The sequence below is a fragment of the Tasmannia lanceolata genome, unplaced genomic scaffold (genome assembly GCF_043159265.1).
Source record: "Tasmannia lanceolata isolate RefF3 unplaced genomic scaffold, GAP_Taslan_0.1 ptg000002l, whole genome shotgun sequence".
NCBI lineage: Eukaryota > Viridiplantae > Streptophyta > Magnoliopsida > Canellales > Winteraceae > Tasmannia > Tasmannia lanceolata.
This window is the reverse complement of record NW_027518679.1, coordinates 49,624,324-49,633,848: the sequence shown is the minus strand read 5'-3', so window position 1 is coordinate 49,633,848 and position 9,525 is coordinate 49,624,324. Positions and strand designations below refer to the sequence as shown.

The 9,525-nt window shown below is 38.0% G+C and overlaps 1 protein-coding gene across 2 annotated transcripts; it reads right to left on the bottom strand.

The window, feature by feature from the left end:
* Positions 1–1,974: 1,974 nt before the first annotated feature.
* LOC143876856 (F-box protein PP2-A12-like) lies at positions 1,975–9,283 on the bottom strand. Of its 2 annotated transcripts, XR_013250488.1 has the most exons (4): positions 8,300–9,282; positions 7,454–7,572; positions 2,798–3,256; positions 1,975–2,557 (listed from the first exon to the last, which is right to left on the bottom strand). XR_013250488.1 is itself a non-coding variant. In XM_077378550.1 (3 exons), exons 1-3 carry the CDS (start codon positions 8,612–8,614, stop codon positions 2,857–2,859), a joined length of 834 nt encoding a protein of 277 aa, XP_077234665.1. In that variant the 5' UTR covers positions 8,615–9,283; the 3' UTR covers positions 2,584–2,856. The 2 variants fall into 2 exon arrangements, 1 of the variants encoding a protein (XP_077234665.1); XM_077378550.1 differs by lacking the exon at positions 1,975–2,557 and having other exon boundaries at positions 2,584–3,256; positions 8,300–9,283.
* Positions 9,284–9,525: the final 242 nt, after the last annotated feature.

Below are 9,525 nucleotides of genomic sequence, written 5' to 3'. Positions count from 1 at the left end.
AATGCGTTGATTCTAGTTGTGGAACTGTGGAAAGCATAAAGGGAAGAGAGAGAGAGAGAAGGGAATAAGACAAGAATGAGGAGAAGATTAGAGGAAGGAACATTGCCGCCGAGTAGGAAACAAAAGGTGTGGAAGTTGTCTGGTGGTTAAAGGGAGTTTGGGCAGATCTTCGGAAGATCATCGGCATTGATCTCTCACATTTGAACAACCAAACAAGGCGGTAGTTGTTGGAACTAGATGAATAGGTTGGCATAAAACAAAAATCTAGTTTTCATGAAATTTCGGGGCAATGAGCTTTGAGCATTGACAAAGTACTGGCCATAAAAAGTGTAAGCGATGGTCTATGCCTTCTTGTAATATTGAGCTCAATAAATAGTTTTGGACTCACAGTTGGTCTGAAAATCTGAAACAAATTTTGAGTCCAATAATCAACTTTTGGAAAATCAATTCTCAAAATTCAAAACCAACGGGGCCTAAAATTTGTGAGAACCCATCTCTCCAAGCCAGTGGAAGACAGGAATTCTCGTCACTTCTCTAATCGGGCAGATTCTTTGGTTCCCCTGCCATTTTTCTTTTCTTTTTTAGTGCTCCATGTTCAAGTGGTAACGTCTACCTACACCAGTCATACAAAACTCAGGTTGGAAGCAGAATTGGCCAAGTTAAATCTCACTCAACTCAAGAAAATCAATAATCGATGCGGTCAATTTTTCATCAACTCAGGTGAGTCAAATATGTTTTGATTAACTTGGTAAGACAAAACTCAGATTCAAATAAGAGTTCAGGCCAAAAAAGGTAGACGACTCGATTGACTTGAAAAATGTTAGTGATTTTGGATTTTCAAAATCATATATTTTGCATGTTTTAGTGTTTTTGGAAAATGTTTTTATCAAAAGGGAAAAAAAAAAAAATTTCTTGGAAAGATTTGCTTTTTACAGAAGGATGTAGAAGTCTAGTTGAAAAGATAGTCTCGTACCAAATGAGAAAAAGGAAAGAGAAGGGCTTATGAAGCCTTACTCTTCTTTACTACATGTTTGGTTGTACATTGGGTTGAACCAACACATTGCACCGTTCGCACACGCGGCGTAGGCAATGGGCTATAGAGCGCATATTGACGTTTTTTTAGGCGCACTTTGCACTTGGAGCCTTTAATTTTTTCAGATTTGATCTGGACCGTTGGATCAAAATAGAGGTGAATCGGTCTGATGGTTGGGCCGAATGGTTCGGTTGGGGTTGGACCTAATAGACGGCCTAGTACACCAACGGTCAGCAGATGTGATCCAATGGGTTGTGTCCCTTCCCACAATGGTCAAGAGCCCAAGGGGTGCGTCCCGCACCGTAGATGGTTGATCTAACAGTTACAGGTTTGGAGGAAGGTTGTGCACAACCCAACAAATCACTTCTAGGATCGATCACAACCGCTCAATAATAAATGGGTGCAATCTAACGGTCAGATTTCAAACACTCTTAAAATGTGCCCTGTAGAGGTGTTCTTTACACTGAAAAGACACCAGAGGCTCTATAAAAAGAGCAGATTGTTCTGACAGACTTTAAACTCTCTTCTACATTCTTTCAAAATCCCCAAGTATTTCTACATACTATTTTTTTTTTTTGTTTACTGTTCTAGATACTGTTCTTCTGCAGAAATAGTATTTTGAAATTTCTCTAAGGCTTGAAATTTCTGAAGGGCATTTCGGGTTTGATTCCACTAGTGCGAGTAGGGCTGCAACTCGGGTCGGGCGGGTCGGGTTTTGGAGAACCCAACCCTACTCGAGAAATATCTCGGGTCGGGTTTTTTTTTCGGAAAACCCACGATTCCCAAACCCGGCCCTACCTATGATAAATCTCGGGTCGGGTCGGGTCGGGTTTTTTCACGTTGACGCAATTTTTGAAGGAAAATTCTTATTTGGCAAGGCAACTCAACTCATAGAAGCAGAAATTACACTCACATTACACTTGAATCAAACAATGATGTAATTACACTCACATTATACTTGAATCAAACAATGTTGTAATCAAACAATGTTGTAGTTACAATCAAACAATGCTGAATCAAACACTTGAATCAACTCAACTCATAGAAGCAGAAATTACACTCACATACAATAACAGTGGGTGCGTGGGTTTTCACTTTTAACTTTTAACTAACAATAGAAAAAAATGTACATACTATAACTTATGTAACTCGGGTCGGGTCGGGTCGGGTCGGGCCCCTTCAAACCCGGCTCGACCCGAAATTCATGCGGGCTTTTGAATGCTCAACCCGGCTCGACCCGAAACCCATGAAACCTCAACCCAACCCAAGCTATTTTCGGGTCGGGTCGATGCGGGTCGGGTAAAACCCGGCTCAAGTTGCAGCCCTAAGTGCGAGGCGTCATCAAACATTAGTAGGGCTTCCCTGCTAGGCTTCATTGTATCTTGGAGGCAATTCGCGGAGCCCCTTTGCACACTACTGGTGGGGGCAAATCTTGTCTTAAGGAAAGTGATATCACGCCTTGAAGCAACACATTTCTGTTCTCTCATCTCCAACAGTAACCCTCAATTCTTCAACAAAATAGACCTGAAATATGCAAAAAAAAAAAAAAGTAGGGAAAAGAAAATGAGCAAAATTTCATTAATATCCAACACTTGCCCAAAAGAATGAGAAATGCAAGAGGCCTCTGGCAATGCTACAAAAAGCATCCCTGTATTTACAATTTACACACCTCATGTTTATTCAAAATAATGGAAAAAAAAAAAAAAACAGAATATATAGACCTCTATGCATACAATGCCCTAGGGAGATCCCTAAAAAACCTACCTGTAATTGATTCTGATTTTTTGGGCAGCTCTGACACTCAAAAACCCTTCCCCATCTGTCTAAAATTCACTGGGATATATCAACACAGAATCCACACAAAGACCACCTTTGGTGTGGGTGCAATCGATCTGGGTCATTGAGAACTTGACCTTTGTTGAAGTTTCAGAGTTCTTGACAATGAAATCCCCAACATGGTAATTGATCCAGTTTCCGGGTTTGTCCAAATAACACTGGGACAAAGCTTGCTGCCCATCTGAAGTAGATAGCTGAAAGCGCACGGGCTTTATGTCCCATCCATGGATGTGTTCCTGATTACAGATCCGACGTCCGAATCTTCTGGAGGTCCGGCCTAGCTGAAGCCGGAAGAAGAGGCTGTAAGTCCCAACTGGAAAGTGGAATTCAACCTCTCCATCTACCTCAAACCACCAAATTTGTTGGAGATAGGCAACTGTGTGGAATCTACACGCAAGAAAGTCGATGCTTTGAATCAATAACCTTTAATTCAACCTTATCGTTTGTGGTAACTCATCAATAGCTACATGTAAAGATATCTGAGAACAATAGCACAAAGAAAGGGGCAAGAATTTCAAGAACAATAAGCGAAAGTTTAGATGCTTATACAGGATAATATGAAGCAGGTTCCAGTAAATTCAATTCACACTTTTGGTTCCTTAATACAGTATTAATTATTAAAGTATCTTCCTAACTGATGCAATGCTGCTTAAGTTTTGTTTTGTGGATAAGTTGGGATATAACCCCATAATCTTAATATTCCTGTTTTATTACACAATATGTACTATGGTTTAAGTGTTTGTAAAATAGGGGAAAGCTCAGCTAAAAGAAGAAGGGGAGCATATGGAAAAGTCTAATAGTAAAAGTAGAAACATCTCAAACAAAAGAAAAAATTGCATTAGTAGATTATAGACATCAATAACACAAAAAAATATTCGCTTTTATTTGTATAATATTCAACTATTCCCTTGAAAGTTGAGACAATCTTTAACTTCTCCTTTGGGCACCCCATCACTCACATCTAAGCCCTTTTTTTCTAGAAAAATTGCCACATGATGCCCCTAGAAGCAGCAGAAGGGAGCTGTTCAATGTAGCCAAAAGCAGCCAGTAAAGAACACCTTTCAAAACTAAGAGTACCTATACTAGACTATAAAGAAGTGGGTAAGGTCAGGGTTTTATTCCAAGTAGAAAAACATCAAGCAGAAGTGATCATGCAAACATATTATAATCTTGGATACTATGATAGCCGGATACGGATATAGCTAGAATGAAGACATGACTTGACATTTTAAAAAATGTAAGACACAAATGCCGATGTATCCCATCCTATGAGATGAGACATAAGATATGCATAAATACACATTATAAAACTTGACTAGATTTAAATTAGAAGATGAAATTAATAATAAATTCAAAATAGGTAAGGTTCCCAAAGTCAAAATTATATTGTAAAATATGCAACATTAACAAGCAAAATGCATGACAGTTAATTCGATGAGAGTAAAATATGGTTGAAATATGATAGTTATTTTGAACAAAAAAAGTATACACTGTACATACAATATACAGTATGATTAGTGATTTTGTACAGTGTCAGAGAATACTTTGGGCCTACACAAGTATATGTGTATCAGAGGTTGGAATTGGATGTAGAATTGGAGTCATACCATGTTTTATTACATTTGGACGAAAAACATGTATACAACACAAGGCAAATCTGCACATCTTATTTACTGGACCATAGCTTACAAACCAGATTAACTCTTAAGACTTGGTCCAAACTCAATTTGGAGAATAGATTAACCAAACCATATGATCTATGACACTAAAACTATTATACTTGTGGTATCAAAAATTAACCCAGGTCTTAGACAATAATCATATGATCTATTACTCCACAGCTCTTATACTTGGGGTATCAAAAAATTCATTTTACCTTCATATTATTCATTCACTATACATTATAACACATGCCGTGTGATTATCAAAGTATCTCCATAGATAATTTGGTTGAAATACTGTGAAGCTAGCTGGACATTGTAGGTGTGAGTCTAGTACATATATAAAAACCTCTAACTGTGACAAACTATAGGCTATGTTTAATATATCGTTGCCATTGAAAAAAACTATAGGCCGTGTACTCCATTTTACTATATTAGAAAGATTACATTTCTCATGCCCTCTTATCGCACCACCGAGAATTATGAGACCCGCTCCTAATGCTACTCTTCCATAGGTGGGTGGGTGTCCATGGGTGACTCGTCTCCCCGTGTTACTGCGTCCAGAAGTTCTTCCATCCATCTCCCTTTCCCAGAGCTTGTGCTCCATCCCTACCCTAACCGCCTGGATCAACTGTGCTTGAACTGGAAATGAAATATCTGCTTCTACCAATTGAAGGAACTTGCATTGGCATGTGACGAAACTCTTTGACATTTCCTTTCTAAGGCGAATTGGCTTTCGTGTCTGAGCGGGTTGTTGACTATAAAATGCACTGGGGTTTTGTTGGCACTGATGCTTTATTCATTTTTTTCGAAAATGACTGATGCTTTATAAATGCATTTGGCAGTCTTCCTAGGAGCAATGCATGGGTAGAGGTGGCCTTAAGAACCAAAGTCAACGCACTTCTATTGACTCGTAACCGCCAATAGACATGAGTAGCCTAAGTTGATTCATAACCCTTTCAACAGCTTGGAAGCTAGTAGGAGAAAGACCCAAGCCTTAAACAACCTTCCTAATCGTAGCTTGGTAGCTCTGGAACCAAACCGGCCACACTACTTCACTCCCGCATTCATCCAATTGGGGCAACCACTCTCACGACTAGCTTGAGTCTTCCTTTTGGCTTAGTTCCACTTCCATCTCTGTAGCTTTCTTCTTCCACTCGGCTTGCACAGACCTCAACAGAAAACTGAATAACGGCAGCAAGTGATTGAGTTGAGTAGTTTCTCATATCAAATTATTGACAACATTATGCACTGTCAAATATTCTGTATACGAATAGTATCTAGCAGTTGTTCCCTCTTAATAAAACCCTTTTACCCTTAAAAAACGATGTAGTATCTAGCATATGGTACAACAGAAATGCCTATTCTTAGCATTTTATAGTTACTGACTTCTATTTCATCTTTAAAGCTTCTAATATGTATGTATATCATGTGTTTACGAAATCTGAGTAAGACAACTCGTATCGGTGTTTGAGAACATACACTCATGGTTTAAAATTTCGGTTTCGGTAACCGTTTCGGACCCCACCAAAAACCGAAATTTCGTAATTTGGTTCCAAATTCCAGACCCAAATTTCAAAATTTCAGCACATTTTTTTTTTTAATAAATAATGTCTTTAAACCGAAATTTCGGACTGAAATGGCGAAAAATTGAATTTCGGAAATTTTCGGTTTCGGTCCCCATCGGTATCCGAAATTTCGGATTTCGGTCGAAATTTTAAACCATGCATACACTATGCATGCTTGTGTAGATAATACGGACATCAATGACCCTTACCCTTGACACTTGAAAGTTAAGCATATGCATGCTTGTCTAGATAATACGGACATCAATGACATTTATCCTTTTGACACTTGAAAGTTAATAACAGTGAAATAAATTCCTTCGAGGGAACATGGCTAATTTCTTTATCACATGGACCTTTAAAAATTGGTAATTTTGTTACATAAAAATAGCCCGTTTACCCTATACTGAGCTCAAAACTTTAAAGCCCGTCTACTTCAAAAAATACCATTTTTGTATACGCCAGAAGGAGAAAAGAACTGAGCGCCAGTACAATGATTTCAAGATTTCAAAGAATTGATTAGACTAAAGACCAAGCTTTACCATGCTAGAGAAGCTCTCATGGAAAGTACAAGGAATTACCTTTAAAAAAGGGATACGCTCCTAGAAAGCCAGCCTACCAATGATGCAAAAGCACCACAAATGCAGCAGAAAATAAAAAACAAACATGAAACTCAAGGCCTAGCAATGCATTCTGTGGAATCTCCTAGAGGATTAGAGATTTGTTGCAACCCAAAGAAAGGGTGGTTGAACACCCAAGCCCATCACTCTACAAAATTTGGGGCAGAGAACCACAGTCATGCCAAACAAAAGGGTTTCTAGGTATTGCAGGATTTTCTGGAACAAGGTCCACATAAGAAGGAATTCAAAATTTGCAACGCTTCCTGAAGAACTGGATTCAGCCTTCCACTTTCTCAAGACTAAGGGGAACCCAATCGGCGAGCTGTAATTTTCAGATCAAATTCCACAAGGGACCGTTTGGATACACCTTAGATTTGGATTTGGAGTTGAATTTGGATTTCGAAAACCAAATATCCAATTCATGATATTGTAAAGTGGCATGTAAACCAGATAAAAAACTTGCAAAAGCAGACGTCCAAAAGAAACATATCAGAATCCACTAATAACAAAGTTCAAGTTATTGCTCTTGATCGTGCAAGGTCCAACCTGATAACCAAAAGAAATAAAGAAAACACAAAACACAAATTATATCTGTCTAGGTGGATTTTGGCAACTAAACATGCAAAAACATAGATTTTATAAACGTAAAGGCACATATATAATCATATCTTTCAAAACAATCTTTTCCCATCTCCACGGATCATTCAATAACTTTGCAGACAAGAGAAAAAGAGATACCTTGATTCCTCAGTCGGAATGTAATTCCAGTATCTCCTGTCATCAATCCCTGTTATGGCTAACGCCATTGAAGAAATTGACAAGCAAATCCCACCTGTCCTCTTCTCCAACCACGCCTCCTACAGAAAAAGAACCAAAAAAAAAAAAAAAAAAAAATCCAATTTAGCATAAGACGAGTAACAAACCCACATAAGATCTCTTCATTTTCTAGTTCATTCAAAATTTAAAGAAACCCAATGCCTTGTTTGGATTGCAAGAAAAACATTTACTTTCATCAATTTAGAGGGAAATAATGTGATTATGATTAATTTAGAGGGATATCATCATAAATTGAAGGTCCCTCTAAATAAAAATTGAATACCCTATTCAAATTTTATTTAGAGGGACCTTCAATTTATGATGTTATCCCTCTAAATTAACCATAATTATATCATTTCCCTCTATATCTTAGAACGGATTTTTTTTCTCCAATTTTTTTCCCATCAGAAACGTTTTTCTAGCAAACCAAACAGGCCCATGAGATTTTTATTCAATCTAGCAAACCTAAGGCCCTGTGTGGATTGCAGGATTTTTTTGGAAAAGTTTGGAAAGGAAAATATTTCTAAAATTTCTAACTTTTTTACACAGGAAAAAAGAATAACTTGAACCAACCCTATTTAATTTGTACTTAGAGGGGACCTCTTCAATTTATGGCAGTATCCCTCTAAATTAGCCACAATCATATCATTTCCCTCTAAATCATGGAAAGAAAAACTTTTGCCAAGAATAACATTTTCCCTCAGAAATGTATTTCTTTCAATCCAAACATGATCTGAAGAGAGGGAGAGAAACAAAGAGGGAGCAAACCTTTGTGCCGCCATCGAACGGATTCGGCCGAGAGAGCCACGAATAAATCTCTTTCTTTGTGAAATCCAACGGAACCTCATGGAAAAGTTTTTCCACAAGGATCTGATAATTTCCAGGAAGTTTCGATTCCCAAACACAGTCGGCCGAGGCCGCGCCACGAAAAGCAGGATTCAATCTCGCCAATTTGCAGATGTCAATAGGATCGAGATGAAGGAGAATTAATGCCACACAACCTTCAGGTATTTCTCCGAGGCCGGGTTTCAAATGAGAATCCACATGGCCTTCTGATATAAAGCTCGAAAAGCCACCCCCCATGAAAAAAACCCTAACAATTCTGAAAGTAATAAACCCAAGCCCTAATTTCTTATACAGAGAATCGAATTCAATGAAAAAACCCTTGCAACTCTGAAATTAATAAACCCTAACCCTAATTTCTTACACAGAGAGTCGAATTCGATTAAAAAAACCTAGCAATTCTGAAACTAGTAAACCCTAAACGTAATTTCTTATACAGACAATCGAATTCAATGAAAAAACCCTAGCAATTCTGAAACTAGTAAACCCTAACCCTAATTTCTTATACAGACAATCGAATTCAATGAAAAAATCCTAGCAATTCTGAAACTAGTAAACCCTATCCCTAATTTCTAACACAGACAATCGAATTCAATGAAAAAACCCTACCAAGCCTGAAACTACTAAACCCTAGAAAATCGAATTCAATGAAAAATCCCTACCAACCAAGCCTGAAACTAGTAAACCCTAGCCCTAATTTCTTACACGGATAATCGAATTAAATGAAAAAACCCTAGCAAGCCTGAAACTACTAAACCCTAGAGAATAGAATTGCTTTTACAGGAGATATTTCGATGATTTGAAAAAACCCTAGCAAGCCTGAAACTACTAAGCCCTTTTCGCCAAAAAGGGCTTCTTCCTTTTATTTCCGATCTTTTTCTTCATGAGAGAGAAGAAAAAGACTAAGTCTGAAACTGACATACTTTGACAGGAATGCCCCTTGTGTGTGGATAATTCAACAAATCGTCCTCCATCTACTTTTTCCAAATCTTCCTCCGTGTACTTTTTCCAGGTCGTTATTGCCTTTTGAATCACATATACGATCGGGTCCCATTTTAGGAAACATCTAGTTGGAACCGTTGATCTTGTTGATCAATCTGTAAATCAACTCCATGGAATGATCCTAACCCTCCAATCTATAGAGGTTTATA

Bases quoted from the DNA above. Each gene is read 5' to 3' on its own strand.
- LOC143876856 (XM_077378550.1), bottom strand. From the start codon at position 8,614: ATGGGGGGTGGCTTTTCGAGCTTTATATCAGAAGGCCATGTGGATTCT. The intron at 7,573-8,299 runs GTTTGCTCCCTC...CTTTTTCTGTAG, and splicing joins CGTTCGATGGCGGCACAAAG to GAGGCGTGGTTGGAGAAGAG. The intron at 3,257-7,453 runs GTATCTCTTTTT...TCTTGCGTGTAG, and splicing joins ATTCCGACTGAGGAATCAAG to ATTCCACACAGTTGCCTATC.